At 40.3% G+C, this 22,091-nt stretch overlaps 4 protein-coding genes across 4 annotated transcripts; all 4 read left to right on the forward strand.

The window, feature by feature from the left end:
• Positions 1-1,805: 1,805 nt before the first annotated feature.
• LOC311251295 (uncharacterized protein) lies at positions 1,806-2,879 on the forward strand (the record flags this gene model as incomplete). Its single annotated transcript, XM_084343670.1, has 3 exons — positions 1,806-1,863; positions 1,956-2,648; positions 2,755-2,879. The coding sequence occupies 3 exons, from the start codon at positions 1,806-1,808 to the stop codon at positions 2,877-2,879; spliced, it is 876 nt and encodes a 291-aa protein (XP_084199796.1).
• A 3,472-nt stretch (positions 2,880-6,351) lies between these two features.
• LOC311251296 (uncharacterized protein) lies at positions 6,352-7,486 on the forward strand (the record flags this gene model as incomplete). The annotated part of the gene is made up of 3 exons (XM_084343671.1): positions 6,352-6,409; positions 6,551-7,243; positions 7,350-7,486. The coding sequence occupies 3 exons, from the start codon at positions 6,352-6,354 to the stop codon at positions 7,484-7,486; spliced, it is 888 nt and encodes a 295-aa protein (XP_084199797.1).
• Positions 7,487-12,381: 4,895 nt separating this feature from the next.
• Positions 12,382-13,857, forward strand: LOC311251297 (uncharacterized protein; the record flags this gene model as incomplete). Its single annotated transcript, XM_084343672.1, has 4 exons — positions 12,382-12,439; positions 12,581-13,273; positions 13,397-13,522; positions 13,766-13,857. The coding sequence occupies 4 exons, from the start codon at positions 12,382-12,384 to the stop codon at positions 13,855-13,857; spliced, it is 969 nt and encodes a 322-aa protein (XP_084199798.1).
• A 2,894-nt stretch (positions 13,858-16,751) lies between these two features.
• LOC311251298 (uncharacterized protein) lies at positions 16,752-18,278 on the forward strand (the record flags this gene model as incomplete). Its single annotated transcript, XM_084343673.1, has 4 exons — positions 16,752-16,809; positions 16,949-17,641; positions 17,764-17,828; positions 18,159-18,278. 4 exons carry the CDS (start codon positions 16,752-16,754, stop codon positions 18,276-18,278), a joined length of 936 nt encoding a protein of 311 aa, XP_084199799.1.
• Positions 18,279-22,091: the final 3,813 nt, after the last annotated feature.

The raw sequence follows: 22,091 nt of genomic DNA on the forward strand, positions 1-22,091 counted from the left end.
TTCAATGGAAAGATCGAAAAGGAGAGGGGACAGTGGACACCCCTGTCTTGTGCCCCTTTTGAAGGGTAAAATAATTTGAATGTGTAATGTTTGTCCTCACTGATGCTTGTGGTGAAGTGTATATTGTTTGAATCCAAGAAATGAAGGTCGGTCCAAATCCAAATTTCCCTAGCGATTTAAAAAGGTGATATTCAATCCGGTCAAAGGCCTTGTGTGCATCCAGCGCAATTACCATTTCTGGGGATTGGGATGAGTGTTTGGAATAGAGTACATTAAAGAGGCGGCGCAAGTTGTGAAATGACTGTCTGCCCTTTATAAAACCCATTTGATCAGGATGTATGATGGTCGGCACTATAGATTCTAATCTGAGGGCAAGGATTTTTGTAAGTATTTTATAGTCACGTGAGTAAGCTGACTGGACGATATGATTCACATTTGGTTGGGTCCTTATCTTTCTTTGGCAATACAGAAATTGTGGCTTGAGTCATGGATGTGTGGAGTTTCCTTTGAATAAGTGCCTCTGCATAAACAGAGCACAATAGGGGAACCAATATGGTTGCAAAAGTCTGCAAAACTCCATTGGGTATCCATCAGGACCTGGTGCCTTCCTATTTTTCATTAATTTGATCGCCTGGCTAATTTCGTTCATAGCTATTGGCTCTTCCAAGCTAGCTTTGTCCTCATCACTTACTGTACAGTGGGCAAGTCCAAATTCTCAACAAACCCATTATTCTGGGGGCCATCTGAAGTATATAGGGAAGAATAAAAATGCTTAAACTGGTCATTAATGTCTTTTGGGTCATTTTTAACAGTGCCATCCATAGCTTGTATTTCTGTTATAAAGTTGGCAGCAGAGTATTGTCGCAACTGTTGAGAAAGCAGTCTACCTGCACGTTCCCCATGCTTGTAGTGACTTTGTCTTGATTTTTAAAACTTCTCCTCTTCTTGCTTAGATGTTAATAGATCAAATTCGGTCTGCAGTGCAGTTCTCTTCTTACAGAGGTCCGCAGATGGGGAGGCAGAGTGTTGCAGGCCTATATTGTGAATGAGCTGAGTTAGTTCAGTGAGACATTTTGATTTGCTCCTGTTAATATGGGATGTGTATTCTATTATCAGACCCTGAAGGTATACTTTTAAAGTTTCCCATAATGTGAATATCTTTAGTGTCCGGTAGCTGATTTGTTTCTAGGAGAAAATCAATCTGTGTTGATAAGAAGCCTAGAAAATCTTTATCTGACAGAAGCACTGGGTTAAATCTCCAATTGCGGCGTGCGGTTGGATTAACCTGAAGCAAGAGTTCCATATAACAATACTTTCATAGCTACCTGATCGTGGAAGCATTTTCTTATCCAAAAGAAAATAATCTATTCTGGAGTATGTCTGATGTACTGCAGAGAAAAAAGAATACTGCTTCAAGGTTGGATTTTTAAATCTCCATGGATCCACCATCCCACTGGACTTGCAGAAGGCCCTTATAATGTGGTAGGGATGGGTACCGAAACCCAGTATTAAACCGGCCTGAGAGCAAGAGCAACAACTCTTTTGCATGTGAGGGCGGAAACAAGAGTAGTCTTTCAAAACATATAGTGGAAAGTACTTCACATACAGACAAATGAAGTTTTCCAATTATTATCTCTGAACGTGCGACTCTAACCAACGTGACACTTGTGGCAGTGAACATGTGACCATGTTTCCTACATAGCTCAAACAGAGTTATTTCAGGCTGGCCAATCAAACACAGTCTTCTCTCTATAGGGCGGGGAAGGTGTTGAGATTCTGTCATTCAACATAAGGATTCGAACAGGATGACATCTCTGAGGCTTGTCTCCTTCCATCTGACTTGTTTGTTTCTGGGGCAAATAAGTGAGTTGTATTTTTATGGCTCCAGTATTGTTGTATGATATTCTATCAGAGAAAGTAAATGTGTGTTTGTTTTGTCTCTCATTTCATTTCAGCTCAGACAACAGCTCTAAATTTGTCCCCAACTATTCATCAAGACGGAGGTTTCATATCAGTTGAAACTGGGGACAGCTTGACTTTGCCATGTTTCTATGGCGATTCATTTCCTGTAAGGCTTTACTGGTATAAACAAACTCTGGGACAGAAACTGCAGCTCATCTCTTCATTCTACAAGTTTGATAAAAATGGAACTTTTCATGGTGAATTCAAGAACAATCCACGCTTCACACTGGATACAAGAGATGGTAAAAATCACTTGAAGATCTCAGATCTGCATTTTTCAGACTCAGCTGCTTACAACTGCATGAGGGGCTATTTATCCACCGTAGAAATATTAGAGAGCACAGCTGTCAGTGTGACGGGTTCAGCTTGGGTCCATCAGTCAGCTCCTGAGATCATCCAGCCAGGAGGCTCTGTGACTCTGAACTGTACAGTACACACTGGGACCTGTGATGGAGAACACAGTGTTTACTGGTTCAAACACTCTCAAGAATCTCATCCAGGACTCATTTACACCCATGGAGGCAGGAATGATCAGTGTGAGAGGAAAGACAACACACAAACACACACCTGTGTCTACAACTTGCCAATGAAGAGCCTGAATCTTTCTCATGCTGGGACCTACTACTGTGCTGTTGCCTCATGTGGACACATACTGTTTGGAGACGGGACCAAGCTGGACTTTGAAGGTGAGTAACTGTTAGTCCATCTCATAATTACTCATTGTTACTTCTTAAATAAACTTAGAATAAAAACAGAAAAAATACGAAAAACACTCCGTTTGGTTCTATACAGATGATGTTGCCCTGGTGTATTTCTGGAGGGGAGCTTGGGCATTCACCACCATCCTGGCTGTTTTACTGGCTTTCTCAGTGTGCATGATGAACAAGGGAAACCACCGCCATACTTCAGGTAACTAACACTGTCTGTGTGTGACAGCTTGTATTTAATGAACATGACTTTGAATAAAAAGCTTTTTCTGTTTCACCGCAGAGTCTCGATCAGGATGTTCAGCTCCCTCCAAAGAAAATCCAGAGGTGAATAAAAAATGTTGATTCATTCAGACCCTATTTTATTGAACAATACATGTCTTCTGTCAAGAAAGTAACTTTAAGTATTATATATTTTGTTACCAGGGTTACCAAAATGAGGACAACCTCTGGTACACTGCTTCAAGTGTCAACCTGACGAAGAGACCAAGAAGACAGAGCGATCAGACCTGGAGCGAGTGTGTGTACCACAGAGTAAAGCAGTAGAGCTGGACTCATTACGTTTGTACTTTTGAGTAAGAAAGGATTTTCTTATTGACTGTTTTAAGGTGTAATGTAGATTTAGATTAAAGTTGGAACTAAATGTGTTGTTAAAACTTCTCTGTGGCCTGCAGCTCTCATGAAATTACTCTCTGCTCTGCTCATCTATAATGTCGCTGTAGAAGCCAAGCATAAACTTTCATGATATAGACTGTCTCATACTCTCTGTGTTTATTGGTTGATGGTTTTTGACCAAATTAAAAAAAAAAAAGTATTTTTTGTGTGTTTTTATGTTGTTGCTGATCAAATAAATATAATAAAAGATTTGGACTACACTGAGTTTGAAAAATGATTTGTGTGCTTGTTTGATCCAGAAGCAACTCAGACTTCGTCCAACATGTGTCGGTAGCGTGATCATTTTCAAACATCGATCGTGACAGTGTCTGTGCACAGATATAGTAGAGACTGGAACATTATCATTATTTATCATTATCATCATTATTTATTGGATCTTGAGACAATATGTGTGCATTCATGTTCACTCCGTGGCAGCACTTCTCTGGCTTCATCGTTTTGAGTGACAGTTTATCAGAAAAGCATGTGATTGTCCAACCAACCCTCATTTGTGTGGCTGTGTTGGTGCACAGGACGTCTCCTGGTGAGGACAATTTGACCTGCGGTACCTACGCCTCACTGTCCTGTTATTACTGCTTCACTTGTACATTTCAATTCAACTTTTACCTCTGGCAAATTCATGTAACATGGAAAAAAAGACGTTGTGCTCCTGATGATGATATTTTATTGAATACACTGCTTTCTGTTAGTCTTGATTATTCTCCTTCCCACCTGGTTCAGATCATATTTTATTTTCAGATGGTTTCAAACCAAGTACCAATATGTTAAATAAAGGATCCAGTAAGGACCAACATTAGATCCCCTGCTGCTTTTTGCAATGACCATCTCTATGCTGACATCTTGTGCGGCATCTGCTCTACAGCAAATGAGGCCTTCACCTGATTACCATCTGCTTTTAACAACATCCAGAACTCTTTTATTCATTTAAAGCTTGTTTTGACTCCAAAAAAGACACAAATATAAATTATGTATTTGAGATGAGTATGGAGCATTGATGTTCCTCCTCTGACTTATGGAGGTCATCCTTGTTGACAGTGCTACTGACACTATGAGATGTCATCTACTACACTGCCATTCAATTCATTACTCAGGACGGCTCTCCCACTGTTTCCCACACATAGACTTTATTAGGGCAGGCCCGCCTAGGTATATTAATGGCCGTTATTTGGCGACCCATCTCAGCATTTCTTACTTGTATTTTTACTTGAGTATCTGTCCGAGAGAATGATGCCATCTGCGATCAATGAACTTATGGATAAACTGCCCTTCTTCTCCCCCTCCTTTCTACAGCATTCACACAGAGAGATGTTCTCTGACATCACATCCCTCCTATAAAAGCACTGATTGTCATGTGACCTCTCCTATTAACTGTAGGCCTGCTCATGCCGTTGTTTGGTACAAGCTTGAGTGCACCTGGTTGTTGTTGCGATGTCATTCGGTACCACGTTGGTTTCTATATGCGACATAATAAAGAGAAATCTTCCTCCACATGCAGCTCAGCTGCTCTTGTGAGAACAGAATCACAGGGGAAAAACTAAATGTGAGGTGTGTTTTATGTCAGCCATTCTGTTGGAAGTTAATCGCATCTCCTTTCCTAGTTGAGTCGGGACAAAGTACACAACTATGACACCAGATTACATAATAGGTTATAGGTCATAGGTTGTGATTGATTGATTGATTGACTTGAGAAATGTGGATCTTGTACTGTACACCTTACTTGTGGAATTCATTCCAAAATAAACTGAAGTTAGAAACTGAGAGACTGTTGAGTTTCACTTTTTTATGTTACAAATGACAAACATAGCTGTTTCAATAAGTGTGTCAACATGTGTGTGTTTCTGACAAAGGCTCACTGTCCCCAGTTGAGAAAAATCTTATCTGTGTATCAGTGGTTAAAGTTAGTTTGTGTAAACATTTGGTGGTGAGGGTGAATCTCCAGGAAATGAATGTAAAGTTTCCAGATGTGACTTGAATCAACACGTGCCTCACTGACAACATAATGGTAATTTTCAACTGTTAGCATGCAAACACACTAAACTAAGGTGGTGAGCAGTTTTTTTTACAGGAGACCTGCTAAACACCAGCATGTTAGCATGCTGATGTTAGCACGTAGCTCAAAGCACAGCCTCAAATAGCTGCGAGCATGTCTGTAGACTCTTGACCTTGTTTCACTGAATATCGGTCAGTGCAGTGTTCATTGTGGTTTTCAGCAGGCTGTAAAGGTGTTAGCATTCTCACACAGATCCACCTAAAGACCCTTAAACATTCAAATACTGCAGTTCTTACCAGCACTTATTTATGACTTAGAGTACAGTGAGAATAGCTCACAGTCAAACAGTAACAAGAGAGAGAAAACTTTTAAAAGTCAAAATGTTCATGTGCATCGATATTATTATTATTATTATTATTATTATTGTTGCTTTTGTGTGACTGGCTTTGCCTGTCTATTACTGTACATGAAAGGTAAATGGACTTTTGATTATGGTAATCAAAGCATCAGAAACCTCCTGAGTCCTGTTGACTCTTGCAAAGTTAGATACTGTGAAAGGAAGTATTTCATTTTTTTGTATCATGGTTCGACACTTTTAACCAGCACAGAATGCAGTGTTGGTTAAAACCTGAAATAATATTTCTTTTTAATCATGAGATGGTATCAACTCTGGATGATCTGCTCAAAGTCATGTCCTTCATTTCTGTTTGACATAATGGCATCTGGTCCGTTGCTGAACGTGGAGCAGGACTCTTATTGTGTATTGGTGCAAGTGTTTATATTTGATACAGGTCATATTTTTTCAGTGATTTTAAATCCAATTTCAGGGTGAAGTTTTCCATTTATCTGTGACGCGCGACTCTAACCAACGTGACACTTGTGGCAGTGAACATGTGACCATGTTTCCTACATAGCTCATTCATAGTCATTTCAGGCTGGCCAATCAAACACAGTCTTCTCTCTAAAGGGCGGAGAAGGTGTCGAGATTTTTTCATTCAACACAAGGATTGGAACAGGATGACATCTCTGAGGCTTGTCTTCTTCCATCTGACATGTTTGTTCTTGGGGATAACGGGTGAGTTGAGTTTGATGATTCAAGTATTCATTTTGTAATGTATGGTTACTCCTCATACTAATGTGTCTGATGTAATGATTATTCTGAACCCTTTCACAAAGAAGTAACTGTGTGTTTGTTTTGTCTCTCATTTCATTTCAGCTCAGACAACTGCTCTGAAGTCGTCCTCGTCTGTTCATCCAGACGGAGGTTTTTTATCAGTAAAAACTGGGGACAGCTTGACTTTGCCATGTTTCTGTAAAGCTGATGTTGCTGCAAGGCTTTACTGGTACAAACAACCTCTGGGACAGAAACCACAGCTCATCTCTTCATTCTTCAGGTTTGATAACAGTGGCACTTTTCATGGTGAATTCAAGAACAATCCACGCTTCACACTGGATACAAGAGATGGTAAAAATGACTTGAAGATCTCAGATCTGCGTATTTCAGACTCAGCTGCTTACAACTGCATGAGTAGTTTTGCAAGCATTTTAGAAATTTCAGAGAGTATTACTGTCAGTGTGACGGGTTCAGCTTGGGTCCATCAGTCAGCTCCTGAGATCATCCAGCCAGGAGGCTCTGTGACTCTGAACTGTACAGTACACACTGGGACCTGTGATGGAGAACACAGTGTTTACTGGTTCAAACACTCTCAAGAATCTCATCCAGGACTCATTTACACCCATGGAGGCAGGAATGATCAGTGTGAGAGGAAAGACAACACACAAACACACACCTGTGTCTACAACTTGCCAATGAAGAGCCTGAATCTTTCTCATGCTGGGACCTACTACTGTGCTGTTGCCTCATGTGGACACATACTGTTTGGAGACGGGACCAAGCTGGACTTTGAGGGTGAGTAACTGTTGGTCCATCTCATAATTACTCATTGTTACTTTTTAAATAAACTCAGAATAAAAACAGAAATAATACGAAAAACACTCTGTTTGGTTCTATACAGATAAACCTGTACATGATGTTGCCTTGGTGTATTTCTGGAGGGGAGTTTCGGCATTCTTCAGCATCCTGGCTGTTTTACTGGCTTTCTCAGTGTGCATGATGAACAAGGGAAACCACCGCCATACTTCAGGTAACTAACACTGTCTGTGTGTGACAGCTTGTATTTAATAAAACATGACTTTGAATAAAAAGCTTTTTCTGTTTCACCGCAGAGTCTCGATCAGGATGTTCAGCTCCCTCCAAAGAAAATCCAGAGGTGAATAAAAACTGTTGATTCATTCAGACCCTTTTTTATTGAACTATTGAACTGTAATTAAATAAACTAAAGCAGTAACACCTACATGACCACACCAAAAATGGACTGAAACAACCACCACACAAGAAGGCGTCACTGTAGTCAGTACTACACACAAATGTTGCCAGCTTGCACTTAAGCTGCAACCACAAGTGACCCAACAAAAGTGGAGCACAGCCACCACAAAAGGTCACAAACCACCAGCTACTGCACAAAGGTTTAACCACGGCCACACATCACAACGTGACTAAAGTAACCAAAACAAAAGCCGCCATCTCACAAAAAAAACAAGTTGCTGTGCAAAGTATAGAACGAAGGAAAAAAAACTGCCAAGACACCCAAACTTTACCTGCCTACCAAGATGAATAACTCACCTAACTAGTCTTCAGTGGCTTGCCGAGCTCGAGGCATCTTTAAACTCAGTGCATCACCGAAGAGCAGGAATCTAGTCAACTGCGATACACTGAAGCGTGCCCCCACTCAGGATTACCACCAAAAATAAAAAAGGCAAAATAATAAAGTGGCAATTCTTGAATTTGCCCAGCAGCTATCTAGTCAGGGTGCTCAGTCAAAAACACAACTCGGCATGCAGCAACAATGACAGAATATTTAACAAACAAGATGACCACTACACTTAACTAAAGGCTACTAATACAGAGAAGAAAAAAAAACTGAACCACACTAACCTCACCTCATGGGCATTCATATCCCGGACAAGCCCCCAGTTGTTACCACCAGGGCCTAGGGGAGACCCTGGCCCAACATGAAAATGAGACTCCCCTCTTCCCATCACCCAAGCACCACCAGCAGCGAAGCACTTTTAAAGGTTTTATTTAAAAAAAACACATTTAGCACACAAACAAACATGCTGGTAGTCTGGTTGAGAGAGGAGAGCCCACAGGAACTGGGAAGAGCCGGCCTTTAAACTCCTGGCTTCGAGGCGGGAACCAATCAGCTCCATGGACAACCTTCAATCACTCAAACACACCTGCAACCAATCACACACACACTCACGTAACAGAGGGTTATTTAAGGAGAGAGACAAAACATATACGACCTCTGGGGTCGTAACAACATGTCTTCTGTCAAGAAAGTAACTTTAAGTATTATATATTCTGTTACCAGGGTTACCAAAGTGAGGACAACCTCTGTTACACTGCTTCGAGTGTCAACCTGACAAAGAGACCAAGAAGACAGAGCGATCAGACCTGGAGTGAGTGTGTGTACCACAGTGTAAAGCAGTAGAGCTGGACTCATTACGTTTGTACTTTTGAGTAAGAAAGGATTTTCTTATTGACTGTTTTAAGGTGTAATGTAGATTTAGATTAAAGTTGGAACTAAATGTGTTGTTAAAACTTCTCTGTGGCCTGCAGCCCTCATGAAATTACTCTCTGCTCTGCTCATCTGTATATTTGGGATACTTTCTTGTGTAACTTTGTTATTGTGCATATAAACCATGTATCTGACATTATCATGTTATTATGAATGAATGTGACTTAACCAGTATAATCAGTAGCTCGGATATAACGTCTCTGTAGAAGCCAAGCGTAAGCTTTCATGATATAGACTGTCTCATACTCTCTGTGTTTATTGGTTGATGGTTTTTAACCAAATTAAAAAAAATAATGTATTTTTTTTGTATGACTTTTTATGTTGTTACTGATCAAATAAATATAATAAAAGATTTGGAGTACATTGAGTTTGAAAAATGAATTGTATCGTTGTTCGATCCAGAAATAACTCAGACTTCCTCCAACATAGTACGGCAGCATGATCTTTCTCAAACATCGATCGTGACAGTGTCTGTGCACAGATATAGTAGAGGCTGGAACATTATCATTATTTATCATTATCATCATTATATATTGGACCTTGAGACAGTATGTGTGCATTCATGTTCACTCCGTGGCAGCACTTCTCTGGCTTCATCGTTTTGAGTGACAGTTTATCAGAAAAGCATGTGATTGTCCAACCAACCCTCATTTGTGTGGCTGTGTTGGTGCACAGGACGTCTCCTGGTGAGGACAATTTGGCCTGCGGTACCTACGCCTCACTGTCCTGTCATTACTGCTTCACTCGTACATTTCAATTCAACTTTCGTCTCTGGCAAATTCATGTAACATGGAAAAAAAGACGTTGTGCTCCTGATGATGATATTTTATTAAATACACTGCTTTTTGTAGGTCTTGATTATTCTCCTTCCCACCTGGTTCACATCATATTTTATTTTCAGGTGGTTTCAAACCAAGTACCAATATGTTAAATAAAGGATCCAGTAAGGACCAACATTAGAGCCCCTGCTGCTTTTTGCAATGACCATCTCTATGCTGACATCTTGCGCGGCATCTGCTCTACAGCAAATGAGGCCTTCACCTGATTACCATCTGCTTTTAACAACATCCAGAACTCTTTTATTCATTTAAAGCTTGTTTTGAGTCCAGAAAGACACAAATATAAATTATGTATTTGAGATGAGTATGGAGCATTGATGTTCCTCCTCTGATCCAGACTCTAAACGGAAATCTGATAGGCATTTGGTTTGAAAGCAGTTTGATCTGCAAAGCCTGTCTTAAAGACCTAGTTCAAAATTTAAAAATTCAAGTTGGACTCCAGATGTAGAGCTAGTTTCAGTTTAAACCAAAAAAAAACAAAAACAGTATGCCATCCACAACATCACCTACACTGACTTATGGAGGTCCTCCTTGTTGACAGTGCTGCTGACACTATGAGATGTCATCTACTACACTGCCATTCAATTCATTACTCAAGACGGCTCTCCCACTGTTTCCCACACATAGACTTTACTTGGGCGACCCGCCTAGGTATATTAATGGCTATTTGGCGACCCAGCTCAGCATTTCTTACTTGTATTTTTACTTGAGTATCTGTCCGAGAGAATGATGCCATCTGCGATCAATGAAGTTATGGATAAACTGCCCTGCCTCTACCCCTCCTTTCTACAGCATTCACACATGCTCTGTGGAGAAACACAGAGAGAGAGTTCTCTGTTCTCTGACATCACATCCCTCCTATAAAAGCACTGATTGTCATGTGACCTCTCCTATTAACTGTAGGCCTGCTCATGCCGTTGTTTCGTACAAGCTTGAGTGCACCTGGTTGTTGTGATGTCATTCGATACCACGTTGGTTTCTATATGCGACATACAGTAATAAAGAGAAATCTTCCTCCACATGCAGCTCAGCTGCTCTTGTGAGAACAGAATCACAGGGGAAAAACTAAATGTGAGGTGTGTTTTTTGTCGGCCATTCTGTTGGAAGTTAATCGCATCTCCTTTCCTAGTTGAGTCGGGACAAAGTACACAACTATGACACCAGATTACATAATAGGTTATAGGTCATAGGTTGTGAGTGACTGATTGATCGATTGATCGATTGATTGATTGATTGATTGATTGATTGATTGACTTGAGAAATGTGGATCTTGTACTGTACACCTTACTTGTGGAATTCATTCCAAACTAAACTGAAGTTAGAAACTGAGAGACTGTTGAGTTTCACTTTTTTATGTTTTAAATGACAAACATAGCTGTTTCAATAAGTGTGTCAACATGTGTGTGTTTCTGACAAAGGCTCACTGTCCCCAGTTGAGAAAAATCTTATCTGTGGATCAGTGGTTAAAGTTAGTTTGTGTAAACATTTGGTGGTGTGGGTGAATCTCCAGGAAATTAATGTAAAGTTTCCAGATGTGACTTGAATCAACACGTGCCTCACTGACAACATAATGGTAATGTTCAACTGTTAGCATGCAAACACACTAAACTAAGGTGGTGAGCAGTTTTTTTACAGGATACCTGCTAAACACCAGCATGTTAGCATGCTGATGTTAGCACGTAGCTCAAAGCACAGCCTCAAATAGCTGCGAGCATGTCTGTAGACTCTTGACCTTGTTTCACTGAATATCGGTCAGTGCAGTGTTCATTGTGGTTTTCAGCAGGCTGTAAAGGTGTTAGCATTCTCACACAGATCCACCTAAAGACCCTTAAACATTCAAATACTGCAGTTCTTACCAGCACTTATTTTATGGCTTAGAGTACAGTGAGAATAGCTCACAGTCAAACAGTAACAAGAGAGAGAAAACGTATTATTATTGTTATTATTATTATTATTATTATTATTATTATTATTGCTTTTGTGCGACTGGCTTTGCCTGTCTATTACTGCACATGAAAGGTAAATGGACTTTTGATTAAATCAAAGCATCAGAAACCTCCTGAGTCCTGTTGACTCTTGCAAAGTTAGATACTGTGAAAGGAAGTATTTCATTTTTTTGTATCATGGTTCGACACTTTTAACCAGCACAGAATGCAGTGTTGGTTAAAACCTGAAATAATATTTTGTTTTAATCATGAGATGGTATCAACTCTGGATGATCTGCTCCAAATCATGTCCTTCATTTCTGGTTGACATAATGGCATCTGGTCCATTGCTGAACGTGGAGCAGGACTCTTATTGTGTATTGGTGCGAGTGTTTATATTTGATACAGGTCATACATGTATATTTCTTCAGTGATTTTAAATCCAATTTCAGGTTGAAGTTTTCCATTTATCTGTGATGTGCGACTCTAACCAACGTGACACTTGTGGCAGTGAACATGTGACCATGTTTCCTATATAGCTCATACATAGTTATTTCAGGCTGGCCAATCAAACACAGTCTTCTCTCTTAAGAGTGGAGAAGGTGTTGAGATTCAGTCATTCAACACAAGGATTCGAACACGATGACATCTCTGAGGCTTGTCTTCTTCCATCTGACATGTTTGTTCTTGGGGATAACGGGTGATTTGAGTTTGTTGATTCAAGTATTCATTTTTTAATGTATGGTTACTCCTCATACTAATGTGTCTGATGTAATGATTTTTCTGAACTCTTTCACAAAGAAGTAACTGTGTGTTTGTTTTGTCTCTCATTTCATTTCAGCTCAGACAACTGCTCTGAAGTCGTCCTCGTCTGTTCATCCAGACGGAGGTTTTTTATCACTAAAAACTGGGGACAGCTTCACTTTGCCATGTTTCTATAAAGCTGATGTTGCTGCAAGGCTTTACTGGTACAAACAACCTCTGGGACAGAAACTACAGCTCATCGCTACCTTGTTCAAGTTTGACAAAAATGGCACTTTTCATGGTGAATTCAAGAACAATCCACGCTTCACACTGGATACAAAAGATGGTAAAAATCACTTAAAGATCTCAAATCTGCATCTTTCAGACTCAGCTGCTTACAACTGCATGAGTAGTTTTTTAAACACGTTAGAAATTTCAGAGAGTATTACTGTCAGTGTGACGGGTTCAGCTTGGGTCCATCAGTCAGCTCCTGAGATCATCCAGCCAGGAGGCTCTGTGACTCTGAACTGTACAGTACACACTGGGACCTGTGATGGAGAACACAGTGTTTACTGGTTCAAACACTCTCAAGAATCTCATCCAGGACTCATTTACACCCATGGAGGCAGGAATGATCAGTGTGAGAGGAAAGACAACACACAAACACACACCTGTGTCTACAACTTGCCAATGACGAGCCTGAATCTTTCTCATGCTGGGACCTACTACTGTGCTGTTGCCTCATGTGGACACATACTGTTTGGAGACGGGACCAAGCTGGACTTTGAGGGTGAGTAACTTTCTAGAAAAGATTGTCCCATTTGTTAAATAGTCATTCTTGCTCCTCCATCAAAGTTAGTCTGAAAACCAAAAACATGCTAAGGCTCTGTGTCTGATGTCTGTCTCTCTGCAGACAGAGTGGACCCTCCTGTCTTGGTGTATTTGTTGAGTGGAGCTTTGACATTCACCACCATCCTGGTAGTTTTACTGGCTCTCTCAGTGTTCAAGATGAAGAAGAGAAACAGTTATCAGTCTACAGGTAACTTGTACTGTTTGTGTCTGACAGCTTGTTTCCACTAAATATTTTGAAACTTTTGAATGAAACAGCTTTATTTGTGTTTCACAGAGTCTCAAGCACGATTATCAGCTCCCTCCACAACAAATGCAGAGGTGAAATTTATCCTAACGATCCATTAATTACCATCAAAATACCTTTTTATTGTACAACAGAATTTAGAATTTGATCGATACCCTAATCCACTTCTACATATTTTGTCACCAGGGTCACGGAGACGCAGACAACCTCCATTATGCTGCTTTAAGTGTCAAGCTGCCCGACAGATCAAGAAGACAGAGGAACAACACCAACAATGAATGTGTGTACTCCAGTGTGAGGCATTAAAACTGGACATGTTTCATTTCTACTTTTTGAGTATAATTGGACTTTACGATCAATGCCAACAATTAGTACCAATGTGCCCTTTATGGAGCGAGGTGGAAAGACTGGTGGAGTTGGACGGGTGGATGGCTGCGTATAGTACACCAGACTGCATCTCCTCAAAGACCTGTGGGTAACATTGGCCCTTCTTTAACCTTTAAAACAAGCTTTTTATAACCTTTACCAAGTAAATGAGTTACCTAACCTAACGTTAGTTGTTTTTTGTCTAACATCATTCATAACATAATTTTTCATGCAAAGATATAGAGGAAACAGGAACAGTATCACAAAGGTGATGACGCTTGTGACCTCAACACCTATTGGCCTGTATCCCAGCTGTTCTGTCTGTCTAAGTTTGCAGTCTCATTGGTCAACTCACCACACAGTCCTTTGTGGTAGAAAATGCTTCAAAATCCTTCAATCACAGAGGTCAGGACACCTGCTCATAATACAATAACTGCTTGTTCTGGATGACAATTTTAGCTTGTTTGATGGAAAAACAACTTTGTGCTGCACTGCAGGTCTGTTCAATGCTTTTGATGCTGTTGATTATGATTTTGTATTAAATAAAAAAATGCTTCCTATTGGTCTTGATGATTCTGCTTACACCTGGTTCACATCTCATTTTAACAGATCACTGCTGCTGACACTACAAAATGTCATTAACTACAGTGTCATTTGATTCATGACTTATGATGACTGTGGCAGTGTTTCCCACACATATATTTTACTTGGGTGGTTGCCCGGGTACATTAAAGGCCACCCAAGTATATTTGGCGGCCCATTTTTCAAATGTTCTACATTTATTTGTTTTATCCATCTGATTGAAGGCCTGCCAAGTTTGATTAATTAATCAATCAATCTTTGTTTGTATAGCACCAATTCACAACAAAAGTCATCTAATGACACTTTCCAAATTGAGCAGGTCTAAACCGTACTCCTTGATCAATTTATTTACAGAGACCCAACATTTCCCCCATGAGCGAGCACTTGGCGACAGTGGTGAGAAAAAAACTGCCTTTTAACAGGCAGAAACCTCAGAGCAGAACCGGACTCAATGGTGGGCGGCCATCTGCTCCGATTGGTTGGGTTGAGAGAGAGTGAGACAGAGACAGAGGACGAGAGAGAGGGAGGGATGGGGGGAAGCAGGATTAACTTGTGGATAATCTGCTCTCGCTCTACACTTCCTGCCTGCTGATGTTCACACATGCTCTGCAGAGAAACACAGAGAGAGATATTCTCTGGTAACACCTCCCTCCTGTAAACACTGATTGTAACGCAACCTCTACTATTTAATACAGGCCTACATATCCCGTTGTTTTGTTCAAGCTTGAGTGCACCCAGTTGTTGCCATGTCATTCCGTAACACGTTGGTTTCGATAGGCTACATAATCAACAACAAGCTTCCACCACATGGGGCTCACGCACTGTTACGAAACCAGAATTGGGGTAAGAAGATCCAAGGTTTGCTTTACAGGTGACAGTAGAAAACAAACTGCTGACGAAGAAAGTGAACAGAGTAGACACATACTGGGAGAGACTAACAGGAAGGCGAGGCAAGCCAGTGTGTTATAATTAAAGTATGCAAACAAACTTTGAAAGCAATTATAAAAAAGACAATTGATTTTTGAGTCTTACTCTCAGGTCGTCAAACACTAACACCCCTCTCAACCCCACCTGCTGACACAGGTACACATGCGTCCAAACACTGTATCACATCTCCATCCCCAGCTGAGTGAGGGCAAAGTAAACAACCATGACACCAGATTATATAATAGCTTAGCTTAACCATTCCTCATACATTACCAACTGTTGTAGTGCTATACAAATAAAAAATGATTGATTGATTGATTGATTGATTGATTGACTGAAATAAACTGAAGTTAGAGACTGAGGTTCTGTATGTAATGTAATTCAATCTCAGGTCTCCCTTACTGTTTATTTGCTAATATTATATCATGCTAACACACTAAACTAAGGTTCTGAGCATTTTTAACCATATAACTGAAAAAACACCAACATGTTAGCACTGTCATCGTCAGCAAGTTATTGTGTTAGCATATAGCATCAAAGAGCTGCTAGCACGGCTGTAGACTCTTGGTCTTGTTGCGTTGTATGTGTCAGTGCAGTGTTCACTGTGGTTTTCAGCAGGTTTTCTAACCAACACCTGATGTTATGATGACGACTGTTAGAATAGCTCACAGTGGAACAGTAACAAGGGAGAGAAAACTTTTCTTGGGGTGTTTTAAAAGTCAGAAGTCTGTTTGTTCATGTAGATATTAAATGCATTTGTGCGACTGGTTTTTCCATTACATTACATGAAAGGTAAATGGACTTTTGATTATGGCCTGCTGATTCGTGCAAAGTTAGATACTGTGACAGAAGCAATTTAATTGGTTTTTATCATAGTTTTATACTTTTAATATATATATTGTAAAAACTTATAGTTATATTTTTAATATCAATATAATGTATCAACTCTGCATGATCTGCTCAAAATCATGTCCTTCGTTACTGTTTGACATAATGACATCTGGTCCGTTGCTGAACGTGGAGCAGGAGTCTTATTGTGTATTGGTGTGAGTGTTTATATTTGATTCAGGTCATATATTTTTTCAGTGATTTTAAATACAATTGCAGGGTGAAGTTTTCCATTTATCTGTGATGTGCGACTCTAACCAACATGACACTTGTGGCAGTGAACATGTGACCATGTTTCCTACATAGCTCATACATAGTCATTTCAGGCTGGCCAATCAAACACAGTCTTCTCTCTTAAGAGTGGAGAAGGTGTTGAGATTCTGTCATTCAACACAAGGATTCGAACACGATGACATCTCTGAGGCTTGTCTTCTTCCATCTGACATGTTTGTTCTTGGGGATAACGGGTGAGTTGAGTTTGTTGATTCAAGTATTCATTATTGAATGTATGGTTACTCCTCATACTAATGTGTCTGATGTAATGATTATTCTGAACTCTTTCACAAAGAAATAACTGTGTTTGTTTTGTCTCTCATTTCATTTCAGCTCAGACAACTGCTCTGAAGTCGTCCTCGTCTGTTCATCCAGACGGAGGTTTTTTATCAGTAAAAACTGGGGACAGCTTGACTTTGCCATGTTTCTATAAAGCTGGTGTTGTTGCAAGGCTTTACTGGTTTAAACAAGCTCTAGGACAGAAACTACAGCTCATCACTTCCTTCTACAAGTTTGATAAAAATGGAACTTTTAATGGTGAATTCAAGAACAATCCACGCTTCACACTGGATACAAGAGATGATAAAAATCACTTAAAGATCTCAAATCTGCGTATTTCAGACTCAGCTGCTTACTACTGCATGAGCAGTTTTTTAAACACGTTAGAAATTTCAGAGAGTATTACTGTCAGTGTAACAGGTTCAGCTTGGGTCCATCAGTCAGCTCCTGAGATCATCCAGCCAGGAGGCTCTGTGACTCTGAACTGTACAGTGCACACTGGGACCTGTGATGGAGAACACAGTGTTTACTGGTTCAAACACTCTCAAGAATCTCATCCAGGACTCATTTACACCCATGGAGGCAGGAATGATCAGTGTGAGAGGAAAGACAACACACAAACACACACCTGTGTCTACAACTTGCCAATGAAGAGCCTGAATCTTTCTCATGCTGGGACCTACTACTGTGCTGTTGCCTCATGTGGACACATACTGTTTGGAGACGGGACCAAGCTGGACTTTGAAGGTAAGTAACTTTCTAGAAAAGATTGTCCCATTGTTAAAGAGTCATTCTTGCTCTTCCATCAAAGTTAGTCTGAAAACCAAAAACATGTAAAGGCTCTGTTTCTGATGTCTGTCTCTCTGCAGACAAAGTGGACTCCCCTGTCTTGGTGTATTTGTTGAGTGGAGCTTTGACATTCACCACCATCCTGGTAGTTTTACTGGCTCTCTCAGTGTTCAAGATGAAGAAGACAAACAGTTATCAGTCTACAGGTAACTGGTACTGTTTGTATCTGACAGCTTGTTTCTACTAAATATACCTTTTGAATGAAACAGCTTTATTTGTGTTTCAGTGTCTCAAGCAAGATTATCGGCTCCCTCCACAACAAATGCAGAGGTGAAATTTATCCTAACGATCCATTAATTACAATCAATCAATCAATCAATCACACCCTTTTAATTGCACAACAACAAAATGTTATGTGGATATTTTTCATAATTTGATCGATACCCTAATCCACTTCTACATATTTTGTCACCAGGGTCACGGAGTCGCAGACAACCTCCATTATGCTGCTTTAAGTGTCAAGCTGCCCAACAGATCAAGAAGACAGAGGAACAACACCAACAATGAATGTGTGTACTCCAGTGTGAATCTCTAGAACTGGACCTGTTTCATTACTACTGTTTCAGTAAAATTGGATTTTACGATCAATGCCAACAATTAGTATCAGTGTGCCCTATATGGAGCGAGGTGGAAAGACTGGTGGAGTTGGATGGGTGGATGGCTGTGTATAGTACACCAGACTGTATCTCCTCAAAGACCTGTGGGTAACATTGGCCCTTCTTTAACCTTTAAAACAAGTTTTTTGTAACCTTTACCAAGTAAATGAGTTACCTATCCCTATGCCTGGTGTAACTATAGTTAGTTGTTTTTTGTCTAACATCATTCATAACATAGTTGTTCATGCACAAAAATAGAGGAAACAGGAACAGTATCACAAAGGTGATGACGCTTGTGACCTCAACACCTATTGGCCTGTATCCAAGCTGTTCTGTTTGTCTAAGTGTGCAGTCTCATTGGTCAACTCACCACACAGTCCTTTGTGGTAGAAAATGCTTCAAAATCCTTCAATCACAGAGGTCAGGACACCTGCTCATAATACAATAACTGCTTGTTCTGGATGACAATTTTAACTTGTTTGATGGAAAAACAACTTTGTGCTGCACTGCAGGTCTGTTCAATGCTTTTGATGCTGTTGATTATGATTTTGTATTAAATAAAAAAATGCTTCCTATTGGTCTTGATGATTCTGCTTACACCTGGTTCACCTGGTTTTTAATATTGATGCTGTTGCCTCATTAGAGGCCAGGGTGTCAAAATCAGCTTTTTTCATGAGCAGTTCCTTAAAAAGATTTGCATTTGGTAAGTCTATGCATTTTTTTGTAGTTCTGATATAGCTCTGGAGAGACAAGTACTCCTTTCAGCAGTAATCTCTCTCTGGTAAGCAGAGTAAGATATTACTTTTCCCTGCAGATAGGCTTTGCATGTCTCCCAAACTGTTGCCGCAGACAAAGCTGGGTCGACATTAGTGGAAATGAAGGTCTGTACGACTGCTGATAGTGTTAACAAAATTGGGGTCATGCAGTAATAGCGAATTAAAGCGCCAGGGGGACCGCGACAGGGATCTAACAGGAAGGCGTATGTCAACTATGACTGTTGCATGGTCTGATATTACTACGGGGTTATAGGAGCATGAGCTGACAGAGGAGAGTAATTTGCTGTCAATTAGAAAAAAATCAATTCGTGAGAAAGTACCATGGACAGGAGAAAATACTGCGTGTTTCTCCATGAACAGTTGAATGACTTTTGATGACTTAAATTGGACACACGACGAACGGTCAAGTGAGGGATCAAGACAACAGTTAAAGTCACCACCGAGGATGAGCTGCAGGAATCTAAGTCAGGGAGAGAGAAAAAGAAGTTTTTGAAAAAATCCTCATTGTCCCAATTTGGACCATACACATTTGCCAAAGTCAGTTTATTGCCACAAATCTTCCCTGAGATGATAATAAAGCGCCCGTTGGGGTCTGATATAACCTCAGACACTGAGAGCAGAACTGATTTGTGGACAAGAATTGCAACCCCACGAGCCTTACTTGAGAAGGAGTGGTAAAGCTGGCCTACCCACCCTCTACAGAGTTTAAGGTAATCTGATGGCTTGAGATGGGTTTCTTGTAAGAAGGCAATTTTAGTGTTTAGCTGTTTCAAATGGTTAAGCACTGTGTTACACTTTGCAGGAGAGTTCAGCCCTTTGACATTAAACAAGTAAACCTTAAGGCTCCCCTTGGTGTTGTCAGGAGGCTAGAACTTAACATAGAATGCTATATGGGGGGCTGGGTAGGTGTTGTACCAGTACTCCTCTGTCCCTGTCCTGTTAATAAATAAATAGATAAACGCTAGGGAAGTTGGGAAATGACTGCTTTGTGAAGCAAAACAAACAGATGTCTTACATAAAGACTGCATAAAGAAAATATATGGCCGAGGTTCATCTTTCCTCTTTATTTTGATGGTGTCAACTGCACATCCACAGATGAACAGTGTATTAATTGTAGCTTTAGTTTTTACTCACTAATTATAGGGATACGTGACATTAATTATATTACTTACTTAGATGACTGAGCAGGGTCCCGTTAACTCAATTCTAGCATACTTGTAGGCATTTCACACAGACTTAGATGGACAAATATTGAAATGACGTGCAAAACAGCTGATAATAACAAGCGAGTAACGTTAGCATACCGTTACAACAGCTGTTTAGCTACAACAGCTAGCAACTTTACCTGCAAACAAAATAGCATTGTTGGCATTGGCTATGTTCTGAAGTTAACAGCTAACTACGTTCCTGGCAGGTCAACACATTTAAACAGTGTTTGGTTGGAGACGTTTGGTGGATAAGGTGAACAACAAAAAAGTTGGACTTACTTGATGACGACTGCAGTCCAGCGGCTCAGTCTCCGTCTCAGACACGGTGTGTTTACTTTGAAAATCCCGGTGATTATCTCTCTCAGTTGTGGGAAAGTGGCGGAAATATCACTGTATAACAGTTATGAATTATCTAAATTATTTAGGCTATTTGTTGTTAGGTTGTATTTATTTCATTTCGCTCTCCTTAAACTGACAGCTCCGGCCAACACGCTTCAAAAGGCTCAACTTTTACTTTGAAGGCTGTTTCCGACACTCAACTTCCTTTTTCAATGTTCATTGTACAAGTTGGATAAAGGAACAAGCCGCATTACACGTCTTACGAAATGAAATAGGAAATACCCCCCAAAATGGGATGTTTCATTATACAACGTAAACAATGGAGATTCATTATACTTCATGCATGGACCAAAAACTTTTCTTGGGGTGTTTTAAAAGTCAGAAGTCTGTTTGTTCATGTAGATATTAATTGCTTTTGTGCGACTGGTTTTTCCATTCCATTACATGAAAGGTAAATGGACTTTTGATTATGGCCTCCTGATTCGTGCAAAGTTAGATACTGTGAAAGAAGCAATTTAATTGTTTTTTATCATAGTTTTATACTTTTAATATATATTATATATATATATCGGTCGGGTGGAGGGGATGGTTCCTGGCACTACCATTCTGGTAACCCTTCCCCTATGTGGGCAGGGGGGAGGCCATGGCTGTGGATCCCCTGCCCATCAACCCATCAACCCATCAATCAGTCAATCATATCTATTACATCCGGTTTGGATGTTCACCTGCTGGCTTTCATCAACATCCCTTGTTCTTTAAGTTTTTAGTATGTGTTTATTTGAACTTGTATTATAAGTATTTTAAACTATTTATTGCACTCTCCCCACTTTCTTTCTTTCTCTTTTCTTTCTTGGATATGTGTGCCATTGTTACTATTGTAATGTATGTATTGTGTATGTATGTATTGCAAGTACAAAGCAGCTGTTACGACGGCACTTGCCCAAGGCAAATTTCCCTTGCGGGACAAATAAAGTTCATTTGATTTGATTTGATATTGTAAAGACTTATAGTAATATTTTTAATATAAATATAAGTGTAGTGGTATGAGGCATCACTGCGCCCTTAGCTTTGCTGCACCATCGCCTCTCTGGCTTATTAGCCAATAGTGGCTCATACAGAGGGGATAAAAGTAGGCCGTGTCCACCCTCCTGACCTCTCGCTTCCTGCCTCTTCGGCCCGCCCACTTCCGGGTCGTTGGACTCGCCGATAGCAGCTGAGCACAGATCCGGCGTCTCCACCGCGGTTGTGGCGATTATCTGCGTTTGTTCGCCGCTGTCAACTAGAGCATTGTCGGCTGGTTGTGGGCTGCATGGTGGCTGTCTTCCCCTGCTGGGCATGTTTTCTTCGCACCTCTCCCTCCTTGGATGGGACGCCAATACACCCGGACAGATAACCGGAGTTATGGATGCTAACGCTAATTAAGCTAAGT

This window comes from Pagrus pagrus, assembly GCF_965226575.1.
Source record: "Pagrus pagrus genome assembly, chromosome: 22".
In the NCBI taxonomy this organism is placed as follows: Eukaryota; Metazoa; Chordata; class Actinopteri; order Spariformes; family Sparidae; genus Pagrus; species Pagrus pagrus.